Raw genomic sequence first — 15,192 nt, 5'->3', positions numbered from 1 at the left:
TTTTAGTCTTGTGAGTCTTTGACGATTTTCTGTTATAATTAAATCGATTTAAAAGAAATAATTAATGATTTAATTTAATGTAAATTTTATGAAGGATTCAATATTTAATTAATTGAGAAATTAATTTAATTAAATAATTAAATTTAAAGAGTTAGTTAAAGTCTAATTTTGGGCATAATAATATTTATTTAATTTAATAATAATATATTTAGGAGTTCATTTTTAAATAAATGCTATATATTATTATTACTTAGTTAATAAATATTTTTATCAAAAATGTCTCGAGAATTAATTAAAGAGAGAGAAAGTTATTTAATAAAGATATTTTAATTAATTGGCAAAAAGATTGTGCATGAAAATTAAGATATAATTAAATAATAAAGGTAAAGGGCTTTTCACATGATTGCACAATCAAAGCCCTAAATTTGGGGAAAAACTCTTTATTAGCAATTTAGAGTTCATTTCTCCATAACCGGGTTTTGGAGGAGCAATTTTCCGAGAAGGGTTTCAAAAGGAAAGGGGAATACTTGCGTGCTACGTATGTTGTCGTATTAGCATCAGATTCGAGTAGAATCTTGTGGGTTATTTGCGCAATAGTTTTCCATTCTTCAATTTTTTGTCTTCTTCGTGTCTGGATAAATCTGTTTTCAGAATTTTAGATTTGGTTGAAACCCTTGTGTTGAAATTTACTGTTTTTCTATTATTGATTTCGTCTATGAATGTATTAATTAAATTGAAACCCTTGTCATATATTTTAAATGTTCTTCATTCTAAGATTATCTATATATGAGTACTAAGAATTTAGAAACCCTTGTTTTGTTAATAGAATGATATTTTTAATCGAGTAGGGTTTGGAAAAGAAGTCAATTTTCTAAAAGGCAAATTCAATTGTTTACAATTAATTGTTCTTCATTCTGAGATTATCTGTATATGAGTACTAAGAATTTAGAAACCCTTGTTTTGTTAATAGAATGATATTTTTAATCGAGTAGGGTTTGGAAAAGAAGTCAATTTTCTAAAAGGCAAATTCAATTGTTTACAATTAATTGTCCTATCAGATCTGTATTAGAAAATTTATTTTTAAAAAATATGCTAATAAAAATTACCACAATAAAATATGTATTGTGATAATTCTTATCACATATTACAAAAAACATGTTATTACTTTTTATTAGGGGGGCAAGCATTTTATGTTTTTTATTTTTAAAAAACATATTAAAAAAAAAAGTAATAAATATACATTTGGGCGAGCGAGGGCCACCACACCCCCACCCCCCTTTCTCCCTTCCCTTTTTTGAATGCCGACAGCGATGAATTGCTGCAGCAGCTTGTGGGTAGGCTGGCGGGCCTTTATAAATCCTTTGCTTTGTTTTAAACATAATTCCAAGAATCACGGTGATTCGCATGATTACGCGATTCGGCGATTCGATTCAAGCCAAACGATTTTTTCTGAATCGATGAATCGAATCAGCGATAAAGGGTTTATGAAATAAGTTACTAAATTTCAAGGGTTTTTTTAATTTGCCAATTTGATTCCGATTCATGGCTGATTCATGATTCGATTCGGCCTTGCCAATTCCGATTCTTGTTACTTTGGTTTTAAATAATTTTGGTAATTAGTGCTTTTAATACATTAAATTTTCTAATATGTTTTTTTTATATAATGTTCCAATATTAATTATTGTTATTGTTAAAGTATTCAATAATTGTTATTATTAATAAATAAATGAATATTATTTATTAGAGATTATTAATTATTATTAATAACAACTTAATAATTAGTATTAGATTTTTTTAATAAATGTTTAATTGAAGATTTGCATAAATAGAATTACTTTTAACATTTATATATGTTATACTAATAATTATAATTCAGTATGAAAATTGATGACATTCAATGAAACTCGGGTTTTGGTTGACAATTCAATGTCATATCTAATTCACTTTTAATAAGATTTATGAATCTGGTATTCTTGTGAACTCAGAGACTTTTGCAAATCAACACTAGGGAAATTTTATGATTCAGAAACCTTAGTAATTATTATACTTTGAGAAAACGAAAAAAGTGAATCCTGATTGAAATCAAAAACTCTGTAAACAGTAATACTTGAATAAGTGAAACTGAAACCCTGATTGTTATTGAATCTTTGTGTTTTGAAAACGAAAATGAGAACTTGGAAACCTATAAGTAAAAATTGAACTTTGGTGTTCTCAAAACCTAACGTATTGAGAAAGTTACACTGCATGTACTGTATGTGATGTGTGATTTACTGAGGTTGGGTTCCGGTTGACTTAATGCTTTGACTAGTCAGGATGTTTACCAAAGGCTTGGGGAGTTTGTTCTATGATGATGTTATGTATCTGATCTTTTATACCTAACCATTGTGATGTAGTCACATGTTTTCTTTGATGAGTTTGATTTGTTGGTTGTTATTGCTTTCCAATTTCTCTTGTGTAGAACTGAAGTGAATGGTATGACTTTTCTGGTATAACCTTTGAGTCTTCGACCAGTTCTCTTTGGATTGCTTCTCAGTTGCTTGTATAGGACTAAAGTAATTATGTGATTTTTTTTTGGTGATGCCTTGTTATGTCATGGTTTGGTATATATGTACTTGATCTTGGATCAATCCTGTTAGGATGATTGTATTGGTGAAATCTGTGAATTTGATCAGTGATATTTTAGTGCTTTCCAGTTGCTTGTTTAAAAACTGATGTGTGATTTATGGTCATATGAGACCTTCTGCTTTTGTTGAGCTTAGGGTAGGTTATCTGTATGTCATGTTGGGAAGTGACTTGCAATGGAGGTTGGAGCCCTAAAGAGGCTGCCTAGGTAACCCATTGTAGGTTGTTTTAATAAATGATAACATTTCATTAAATGGATTTTAAAAGAATTAATAAGATTTTGGTACCACATAAAGTCACTAGGGGGTTGGAGTCTTGAGAGACTACCAAGTTAACCTTAGAGTTGACTCATTAGTATGCCTTGTCTATACAAAAGGATACCGATGCTGCATAGAGACACTAGGGGGCCGAAGTCCAACGAGGCTGCCAAGGTAACCTTCGAGTTGGCTCATGCGATGACACTTACCCACTTGCATAGTAGATTTCCCACATGTTTGTGTTGCCTTTGGGTTTAGATGTCATTTGTCTCTTGGTACCTTGAGTTAGATTGCTTTCAGGTTTTCCTTGACCTAGATGTTGGATTTGACTTTTGAGTTTGTTATCCTATTTGGGACTTGAGACTATCTCCTTAGCGCGGTGGGAGTGGACCCTTTTGGGTTACCACGAGGTCGAGTGGTAGTGCTTTTATACTTTTACCATTGAGATCCGATAGTTCGATGCTGTGGCTGGAGTTCCTTGTTCTATATTTTCTTTCATTTTGTTCTGGTGTACTATGATGAATGGTTGTACTATTGTATTGTATTTGATTTCATAGATCTTACGAGATGATGTAATCTATTTTATGATGTATATTCTTTCAACCTTTCATACCCTGTGACCTGTACAGTGGATGATTGTGCATTCTGATTAATTGCCAAGAGACATTCGAGATAATTGTATATTATTTAAATGCATTTGTACTTGTTGTTATTCTTTAATGTGGATGTGTTATATATTGGTTTTAGTATTAATTAAACTTAAAAGTGATTCAATGTCATGGGACCCTTAAGAATTGTAATATGTTTATGTGTTGCTTATTTATGAGTGTATGTTATTGCTTCTGCTATATTATATCTGTTGCTGTTAAGTTATTATCTTTCAAAAAAAAATGTTTGGCAAACTTAGTGAAAACTTTAGGTTAATTTCTTTTGAGCTCCCTGGCAGGGCGTTATAAAATAAAGAAGTATGTACTCCAATTTCGCTGAGATATGGAGGAACTAGCAACCTATTGAAACGAAGTGAGGAGCATAAAAAATGTCATTCACATTTCAAAGTTAATATTTTTTGTTATTTTTACAAATAGTAAATAACATAGATTTAGAGACTGCAATGAAAATGGAAAAACTTACTTGTGATAAAAGTTTGATTGCATGAGTTTGGAGGTGGTGATGTATGACCATTAAGGTACCACCAAGAATGAGCATCCTTCGTATACTTCTCACAGAGAACAAAAGCACTTTGACCATTGGAAGCTACAAAACCAGCAAGCTTACTTGTAACTATATTTTCCATTTCACAATCGAGGAAGAGTCTTGCAAGCTTTCCTGCACCCTTCACTAACTTTTGCATCTCTATATGGTTGTACCCTTGATGGCATAGCAAGAATTTCATGACTAAAATTTTGGAGTCAATGTGAATGCAAGAAGATAAAGTGGAGTGGTCATTCTATTCCACCACTCAACACAAATTGTTTGCACCTCTTTGAAGAAATTTTCTTCAGGATCTTGCTCCTTTTGATTGATGACGTGTTTCATTTTCTCAAGCATTGAGTCAGTTCCATCATATACCTCTCCCAAACATGGATGATCAATGTCAGTATAACAGAACAAACTCATGATGGGTTTAGTGAAACTAAGAAAATCTTCCACTTGTTCTCACCAAGTGTCATCCAAGATCATTCGTTTTACATTTGTAGCCCTTTCAGTACTAGATTGCCTCCATAGTGCCCAACTTTGACTAAAAACCATACTAGCAAGTGACTCTCGCACCTTCACAAGTCTCCTCAACACAATTGTCTTCTATGCAAATCAAATCTCAGCAACCTAATACAAGAAGAAAATACTGAAATAGAAAGATGTGCTCAAGTTTAAAACCAAACTCATAATTATTGAAGTGAAATACAAAATTCAAAAGTTAAGGACTCGAGTATTTGAATTACCTTTAGCAACTCCAATTGTGAAAATGATCTAAAAATGGCCTGTGACATGTGATGGTTTGTGATGAACATTTAGATCTCTTCAAATTTATATAGATTTCTATGATCAAATTTATTTTCCTACCCAACTTTTGTAGCATAAGATTGAGAAAGTGCATTGCACAAGGTGTCCAAAATATGTGTTCAAACTGTGTCTCAATCAACATGCTTGCAACTTGACAATTATTTGCATTGTCCATTATTACTTGGACAACAGGCCACATCCTAAATCCATTTTATAAGGATGTTAGCAATAAATTGTGCATCCTTCACAATCCACAGCTTTAAGAAACATTAACCCTTTAAGGCACACTGCAATTATGTTGATTAATGGACGATTTCTGGCATCCTTTCACCCATCAGAAATATTGACACCCTTGTTTGTTTCCATGAATTCCAAATAGGAGTCGTTGAAGTGTCTATGCTTTTTACCTCCTTTGCTAATAAGGTGCTACGCACCTTCTCATATCCTGACCCCATGTAGCCTTTTGAAGCCTCATTTACTTTTCTCAACATATCTCGCCAATATGGTGATCGTACAACATTAAATGCCAAACTATTTGCATATAAACATCTTGCAAAACTTTGATCTACAATCTCCTTATCATCATTCTTAAATGCACTCTCCCATAGCCCCTTGCTTCTCCCCACATTAATTGGTTCTTCTTCAGTTCTACACAAAAATAGGTGGCTCTCTACTACAACATTTGGAAAATCACTATGAGATGGAGGAAGCTTACTTGATCTCTTCCCTTTCTTTAAAGAATGGTTTGGTGCCACGAGAAACTCTTGCATCTGCTTCCTCTTTCTCTCTAATATAGGCTGCTATTTGTTGAGGTGGTAATCCATTACCATCCTCTCTTGGACATGCTTTGATACCCTGTTGGGGAATCACACAAAGATGAGCTTTCACATGACCATATAATTTTTTGTACCTCACATTACAAAAATTCCATATTTAAACAAATGTTCTACCCCCTTCTACTTGTTCTATCATTTGGACATATTTCCAAAAAGGTGAATTTGGATCAGTTTTGAAGGTGCAATAGGTAACATTAGTTGTTATTATCCTACTAACAACAAATTCAAAAACAAATTATTAAATAATTAAGGTCAAACATTTGATCAACTCTAAAAAGTTAATTAAAAAATTAATATTATTATTTATTTAATACTTCTATTATTGATCATTTAATATTTTTTATTATTTCATTAATACATTTATATACAATATACTAATTTTATTTATATTTTTTCAACTAAATATTAGAATTAATTTATATATCTATATATTATAGAGTTAACATCATTAAATTCAAAGATATGAATATAAATTAATTTCATAATATAGTTTTAGTACTTTAATAATATGAATATTTTTCACTTAATTTTTTCTATATTGAAACATCAAAATTTTAAAATACATGAATACTAAGTCTAACCATAAAACTATTAAATATAAAATAAAGGTTTGTACTCTTCAGATAAGAAAAAATAAAAATAATATTAATCAATGTGTATATCCCATTTAGTAAAGAAATATCAAATATAAAGAAGTAAAATTTAATAAACGACATTAAAAACTGTTCAATAATCTAAAATTTTCAATTTAATAAACATATTAATAATAATAAATGAATGACATTAGAAACTATATTCTAATATCATTATTGAAGAAATATTTACGAAATGCAAACACAAATCTGGAAGAATGAATTTCCAACACCATGCCTCATCAGTCATCTATAGCTGGGAAAAAACTATAGAAAAAGGATTGTTCATCCTCTAACCTCTGCCCTTTGTTCGTCCTCCTACTTGTGGTGTTTGCCCCCGCCTGTTGTTCGTCCTCTGCAAAAGCATTTGCAAATGCTTGCAGATTTGCCTCCACCAGTTGCTCAAACTCACCTCAGACTTGGAGACTTCAAAAAAATGTTGCCAGCCAAAACCGCCTAAGACAAAGACTCCTACTTGCTAAAATGAAAAGAGAGGGTCCCCATTTCCAATGGGGCGATGATGTGAAAACCACACAAGTCCAATTACTGACGAATAACTTATAGACTGAAAATTAACAGAGGATCTCTTTCTTATGGCATGATCAAATTGCAAAAAACACAGTTCTGAAACTTATTTATACCCACAATCTTATTGTGACGGAACAAGACATTAATAAATGATCACAAAGGTTCAAAATCCATTTGCAACCCATTTGCCAATGCTTTCCACTGTCTTATATGTATCGAGATTGCGGTGATGTGGGAATGCGCATGCAAACCTTGAACACTTGAAGAAGCATACATTCCCACACTTCTTTCTCGACAATTTGAACAACGCCGCAAACCAAGTCAGGCATTTGAAAGACCTCAAAAATTCTTCTTGGTCAATAGAAAAGTGCCCCAATTAAATTATTAGAGTCGAGCCTTCGCTCTTTGTCGGAGGTTTTGAAGGATTTGGAAGAAACATTTGTTGAGCAATCGATGCACTCTTGAACTCCATTAATGACTCGATAATAGTATTATCGCAGAGTTGGGCTTGGTGAGAATTTTGGAGCTGCACACTTCACCCAATCTCCTGACATAGGCATTGCCTTTAGAAACTTTTTAAATCATCGAAACATTGATCGATGTATCAAGTTAAACAAGAACTTAGGCACCGCCTAATGTTGTCAATCACTTATTATGGGCAAATGCTAGCTTGGGGGGGCCGATAATGGTTTGATTGCCAAGTCGTGGAAGAGAAGAAATTCGGAAGTATTCCCCACTTTCATCAAACTCTGATTTGCCTATCACATGTGGATTTCAAACTGAAAAAACACGCCTCTAAATTATGACTATGGGGCCCGCAAGCATGTTTGAAACATATTGAACCATAGTTTATTGGGTTTTCCTCCATCTTTCCCAGTTGATACCTTTACAAGAATCACCATTCCTCAATTCTGATATAGACAAATAAAATTCCAACCTATAACATCTTTCAATGTGGATCAAGATAGTGTGGCAGTTTTCTTCATGAGAAAAGTTACATCAAAGACATGCAGAAAACTGAATCTGGTTATAGCCAATGAGAAGGGAGTATAGTTTAAAAGTTCAAACTTGGGCCAGTTTTTTAATTTAGGCAAACACAATGTCATATACACACCCAAGATGGGGACTAGACTTCATGTGGTCATAATGCTTATGGTTGTTGTCCATTTGCATTCTTGTAACAGCTCTCACATTTGCAATTTCAAATATTGCTTCCACTAGGTCCTCGTAGATTAATTGAAATATGTTGTTTACTTATAGATCAATTTTACAAAAGCAAGGGCCAGGGAACTCGTGCATTTACTCATCCTTAGCAAGGCACATGAATTGCGACCTCTTTAATGTGTTCAATCTCTGATTCGCATAATTGTGCTATAACGATCAAATTAGCTTCATATGAAAATAAAAAATACGAAATGAACCCCCTACCAAAGCCTATTATTGTGGGTTTAGTCTTGTTTATAAAATTATGATGTCTGGTTGAAATCCTAATGTTGGATGAGTTTCTCTTTAAAGAAACTTGTTCATTAAATTTCACACTCACTAAAAGAAAATTTTCAGTCCCTTCTCAAGTGTAATAAATCAGGTTGTGATCCATGAGCAAGAATAATGAAGAAAATTCACTGTAGTTAATCACAGAGAACAAGGGACCAAACATCTATTTAAAACTCAAAGACAAGAAGAAATAGATTTCCTTATCAACCATAAAAGTGTGTGATAAAATAAATAACAAAACCTTTCACTATTGAACTGACTACACTAAGAAAATCTTACATTCTGCTAAAGCCCTTGGATCTCCCCCAAGAGGGTAGAATTCAATCCCAGAGGAAGTTACAAATGAACGGAAATTAGCATGTGTTGCCAGTCGAACACGGTGTCCATATTCCTACAAGGCAATCAATTTGAATGTCAAAATACTTACTGTTCAAATAAGTACAGACTTTAATAAATGCCATTTTCTGTAATCATGGAAGCAAAAAACCAAAAGTAATCGCTACATGCATCATATTATTGACTATTTAGACGAAATATGCATACTGACTCCATTAAAGAAAACCATAAAATTTCTAATTCAGTATCACATTTGAGGCCCAAAACAATCTTGCAACTTCAATTAAAATCAGAATTTTTCAAACACAAGTATATACTGTGCTATACACCACATGTACAGATTGGATAAGAAGATTGGGACATTAGAAAGTAGCACCACCATAGTAATAATTACAGTTCAAACTACAATTTTTTACATCCATCCGAATCATAGGTAGCATCACCTTGGCTTCTAAGGGTCCTTGCAACGATCATGGGCAACTGATTAAGCTCACACATAATTTAGCAAGTCAATGAGCATTAGCCATTTCCAGCAGTTGAAGAACAGAAGAATCCACGCCAGAATTTGCTATAATAAAATTCCTAAAAGGAAATTAAGGTAGAGAGCTAAAACTCTCTGAAGGAAACCACAAGACATTCTGAAAATTGATTGCTACATACGAAGGGAACAAGGCAGGGAATCAGATATTCTCTAAAGAAACTAGTATGTACTGTTAGGAAAGAAACGTGTGCATATTTGAGGATGGTTACACCCAGAGTGGATATCTATAAGGCCTAGGATGACAAGGATGGATATTTCAAGTTTGGTTATCCATAAGGCCTTCAGAGGAGTTGTGAGGAGATGGTGACATGCCTGTAGGATTGTTCTATGTTGAACTCGAGACAACTAGAGCCCTAGAAAGTCCTCCCACATGAGCCAAGAACCTGATTACAAACCCTCCCATAAGGATTAGGAAGGGTCTTTATGGGAATTGTAATTTGTCTTTATTAACGAAATATACATGTACAAGTGTCTATGTAAATATCTATGTATGCATATGTGTATTCCTTCGAAATATTTACATGTGTGCAAGTTGATTCATCAAGGAGCTAACAAAGTTCAACATTGGAGGTTTGGGGGGAGGGGGCATTATGCTGGTATGAGAGCATGATCCCATCATCTTGTGAAAAGTAATCTATGCAAACCTATCAAAGAAGAGCAAAGAAGACCACCATAAACACAAGGTGGACATTACGGTGGTACCAAAGCATGATCCTATCATCTTGTGAAAAGTAGTCTATGCAAACCTATCAAAGAAGAGCAAAGGAGACAACCATAAATGAAATGGTCAATAAACTAAGAGCTTTTATGAAACAAATAGATCAAATCCTTGTGAGTCCAATGGAAAAATCAAACCAAGCACTCCTATAGGCCTTCCAAAATGTGGGAGACGCAATTAACAACCTTTGGAAAAAATCTTCATATGGAAGAGACACAAGTTCCAACCATCCTAAAAATAATGGATCATCAACACCTAGGGTACCTAAACCCTCGTTCCTACCTAGAAGGCTACACAAAGACAATACAGAAGAATGGATCAACCCATAAATAGTGTTGAAGAAATTGTTAGAGCTTATGCAAATCTTAGGGTATAATTTAGTGGCTAATATTCGTAAATTGGCTAATTTTAGAATTTTTTGGCTAGTAATTTGGCTAATAATTTAAGATTTAATACAACCTAAATCGCCATAGTTATATAAAATTCAGTTCTAGAATATTTAAAATCGTTCAATAATTTATTTTATTAAAAAAATTTAACTCAAATATTCACCACAATATTTGTTACATGAATAGATTTGAGTTACCTAAATATAATATATTATTAGAGAAATTAATTTGAACTAACCAATAATTATCATAATTATTAACTACTTTAGGGATATATCACCAATATTTATTTTTCATTATTGATTTAAAGTATATTTAACAATTCTCATAATATTCCATAAGGTAAAAAAATGTTCAATTTTGATTTGTAATATTCCATGGTGATTAATGAACTTCCTATTATTATTGAGATTCGTAAATATTTTATACAAAATAATATTTTGATTAAAAAATAATCGCCAATATTAATCATATTTAGAATAAAAAATTGAGAGATTTGCCGATAGAAATAATTTTGTTTTTTCAAAATAATGAAAAATTCGCCAATATTTTATATCTTTTTTCGGAGGTGGCTTTCTTAAAGTTTACTCTGGCAAATCTTGAGCCAAATATTAAAGAATGTGTATCCTTTAGAAAATTTTGTGAAGCCAAAAGGCAGGAGGTGCCTAAGAGACATAAATAAGGATCTCAAGCATAAAGTAAATAAAGTAACACTTTGAATCCTCGATGGATTAGGAAAAATTAACAACAAATGTCTAGTTGCACAAATTGAATACTTTTTTCAACCTTAGTCCAATGACAAAAGGAGATGCCCTCCAACTCTTAATACTCCACCTAGAAGGGGTGGCACATGATGATGGCATCATGGACTCCTCTCTCTAGGTCACCAAAATATAACCTCTTGTCAAGAGCTCTCTTAAATACTCATTAATTAGTCTAATCATCTAGGATTGTACTTCAAAGAACTTTCACACCTAAGAGAGCATGGGACAATAGAGGAGTTTGCCAATGTATTTCAGAAGCTTTCCTTCGTAGTCCCTAACCTATCCCAAAGAAGACTTGCGTGTTTATTTATTAAAGGGCGTAAAGACTACATCAAGAATATAGTAAAAATTGTACAAGAAGCAATACAAAAGGTAAGAAAGGTTGAATCCAATGCCTCAAAGGAGAAACAAATATTGTGCATCTAGGAAGTCACATAAGCCTATAGGTCCACGAAGAGACAAGAGAGGAATAATGTGTTATTTCTGCAATTGGCAATGGAGCCCAAGACATTGATGACAAGGTAAGAAAGCATTCAAGCACAAGGATGAATTAACAAAAAAGGGTTTATGCTTCAAATGCAAAACAGCAAAAATACATAAAATTGAGGAATCTTATAAGGACAAAACACCTAGCAAAAAGGAAAAGATCGATGAGCAAGAACATGGATCCTTAACAGTCATCGCTCAATAAAATAGGCAAAGGCCCTTTCTTATCAAGGGAACACTAAAGGGATAAAAAGTGATTTGCTTAGTTGATACAAAAGCTTCCCAGAAATTCATTAATAAACACTTTAAAATGGAAAGGAGACTCAAGACCCAATATTTCAAGGGTTTCAAAGTGGTGCTAGCCAATGATTTCATTAACCAATGCACTAAGATCATTCCCCAATTAAAGACTACCCCAAATGATCACACAATTAAAGATAATCCTAATTTATAAATATGTTTCAGATATAATGAAAAAGAAATAGCAACTAAAAGGGTTACCTAACAATTCCCTGAAGGTGGTATCATGTAATAGAATAGAACAAAGTATGATTCTAGATAACTCGTCTAATAATGAGCAAATTGTACATGTAGATATCCACCCCATCCTGAGGAATACAAGGTCACCCCATCCTCCTAAGGAATACAACAAGGTCTTTGAGCACTTTATAGAGCTACAAAAGGGAGCAAAATTAGTCATAACAACACATTATGGACATCCTGATACATTCAAGGAGGAAATTGGAAAAAGATCAAATAATGGGTCACATTATGCTAAGTAGTAGTCCCTTTTCTTCTTCAATAGTACTTGCTCAGAAAAAGGATGGAACCATCAAAAATAGGAAGTGGGCATCCAACAAACTAAAACGTAAAATATATAAAGAGAGTTTGAAAAAAAAAAAAAAAAAACTAAGTGTCCTCCTTGGTAAGAGATATGTTTTAGTTTGTTGTTTAGATGTTGCCTAAAGAATAGGCACCCTTTCCTAGAATAGATGACGGATGAACTACACAAAGCCTGCTACTTTTCCAAATTTGATTTAAGGTCAAGGTACCATCAAATCAGAATGAGGAAGATGTACCTAAAACAACTTTTAAATGTCATTATGAACATTTTGAATATTTAGTCCTTCCATTTGACCCCACCAATGATCCAACAACCTCCCACTGATGCATTAACCACATTCTTAGGCAGCAATTAATAAAATTCTTACTAATTTTCTTTGATGATATACTTATCTGCAATAGAACATTGTAAGTAAATCTTTGTCATATTGAAGAAGTTTTGAATATTTTAGAATCATAATCACAATGTGCCAAAATCTCAAAGTGTGAGTTTGGACTATAGGAAAAGATAAGATAAGATAATGATATTAATGTCCAATAGAAGACCACCAAAAGGTCTATGGGACTGAAAAATTACATCAATGAAACTGAAAACAGAAAGAGCACCAAACAGTGCCCAGAAACTAAAGCAAACAACAAAACAGAAAGCAAAAAGAAGAAAAGAAGAGAAGAGAGAAGCAGAGAGAAGGCCAATAGAAAGACTAGGGGTCCTTTCTAGACAAGAAGAAATCAGTTACAGAAGGATACGCTTGTTCATGGGTAGAAGCTCTGCTCTGTCTGTGGAAACTCGTAGAGGAGTGTCCAAAAATCAATGCAAAGCGAGTAAGTGTTGATGAAGAAAAGATAAAGCCCATCCAAGATTGTTGCTGCCCTCACTGATTTGACCAAGAAAGGGTCTTTCAATGGAATGACAAAGAAAAATAAGCCTTTGAACAACTTAAGGAAACCTTGAGTTCATGGCCGATCTTGGCTATTGTAGATTTCACAATGTCATTTGAGTTACAATGTTATGCATCAGAGAATGGATTGGGGCAGTCCTCATGCAAAAGAAACATTTGATTGCATTTGTGAGCCGCAAACCCGCAAAATCAGAAAGACACTTCCATTTATGACAAAGAGATATTGGCCACAAGGCATGCCTTGGCCATATTTTGGCAACACATAGTCAGTGGGAGATTTATCATCAAGACAAAGCATAATAGCCTATATTTCTTTTTGAACCAGATGGACCTCAATGATTGACAACAAAAGTGGGTAAGCAAGATCAAATCCTATGACTTCGATATGAAGTATGTAAAAGGTCAATATTCAGCGGATTTGAGAAGTATTTAACTAGTGTCAAATTACACTGTTTTGTGTTTTGCAAACCCTAGCGAATTGAAATGGCAGCTAGTTCTTCAACAGCGGTTAGGAAAGAAGGAAAGGAAGTTTTCAACATTCAATTAATTAGCAATGATGTGAGACAACCTCCAATTCCATGCCATCCCTGAGATCGCTTATAAAGGAGATCCATCTAGTGCATTATCTATGATACCACCAAAGGTTTTAATGATCTAGGATGTGTGATGTTGTTATACCTGCAAGATACATGAGGTTGGTGAAATGGAAATCAAGGATACTTATGAGAAGTTGTGTGATAATGGAGTATTGAGAGAAGAAAACAAGATTGTAGAACAAAAAGGGTTGACGCGTGCCCTAGATTTCCCACAAATGTTTAAAACTGAATGGATAAGGATTGTGTTGAGCAAAATACATGACAACCAATAGATAAGTAGGAGATAATTTCCATAGTAAGTCAAATTGTGATATTGCAATTAGGATTTAACTGTGTGATTTTGAGTCAAACTCATTGATCCATGTTTCATGAGTCGTGATTCAACATGAATCCATATCTCATGAGAATAAATGGAACACTTAGCACTCATTGGATCTAGGTGATGCTCACAGGGGTGAAGCATCAGGACTACATAGTTAAATCTTGATAGCAATCACAATTTGACTTACTGTGGAAATTATCTCCTACTTATCAATTGATGTGCTTAAGGGCCTTTCTAATGAATGGTTCATAAGGCACAACACTTGGTGAAGGTTTTGCAAATGGGGTTGCAAGCTTTGGGTTTAACCATGGAGGAAACTTTGTAGTTAAGCATGCTCAGGCTAGAGTAGTACTAGGATGGGTGACCTCCCGAGAAGTCCCGGTGCTTCACCCCTGTGAGCATCACCTAGATCCAATGAGTGCTAAGTGTTCCATTTATTCTCATGAGAGATGGATTCACGTTGAATCACTACTCATGAAACATGGGTCAATGAGTTTGACTCAAAATCACATAGTTAAATCCTGGTAGCAATATCACAACATGACAATCAAATATGGTTGGATGGTGGACCTCTCAGAATCTCTAATAGAATCATTCACAGGGTATCAAGGTATCCTACCCTTGACAAATTGAAGAGTATGAGGAGCAATGTAAAGGAAACAATCAAGAAGAACGCTAGATCCATGTGGAACAAACGAGGGATGTCTATTAACACAATCAGAGATCCTATTGTAGCGTTTGCAGTAAGAGTGATTGCAAACAAGTTCTTTCAGCCTATCCGACTGAATAGTGTATCTTTTATGGCGGTCGACCTAGGTTACAAGATTGTGAAGCGCGATCATTCCTACGACAATCATGAACACTCACAAGATATGTCTTTCCATTTGTCCCAACATGTCATAAGATATATAGTAACACTAATCACATG

General features: G+C 33.7%; 1 protein-coding gene across 4 annotated transcripts in view; it reads right to left on the bottom strand.

Annotated features, from left to right (window-relative positions):
• LOC149542784 (sterol 3-beta-glucosyltransferase UGT80B1-like) overlaps positions 1-15,192 on the bottom strand; it is a 126,148-nt gene that overhangs the window by 74,911 nt on the left and 36,045 nt on the right. For all 4 annotated transcript variants that reach the window (XM_089797679.1, XM_089797681.1, XM_089797680.1 and 1 more), the window contains exon 5: positions 8,650-8,761. In XM_089797679.1, the coding sequence (XP_089653805.1) occupies positions 8,650-8,761 (112 nt within the window). The remainder of the gene's footprint in view (positions 1-8,649; positions 8,762-15,192) is intronic.

This window comes from Cupressus sempervirens, chromosome 8 (assembly GCF_028749045.1).
Source record: "Cupressus sempervirens isolate cs-2001-9-10 chromosome 8, ASM2874904v1, whole genome shotgun sequence".
Classification (NCBI taxonomy): Eukaryota; Viridiplantae; Streptophyta; class Pinopsida; order Cupressales; family Cupressaceae; genus Cupressus; species Cupressus sempervirens.
This window is presented reverse-complemented; position numbering and strand designations above follow the sequence as displayed.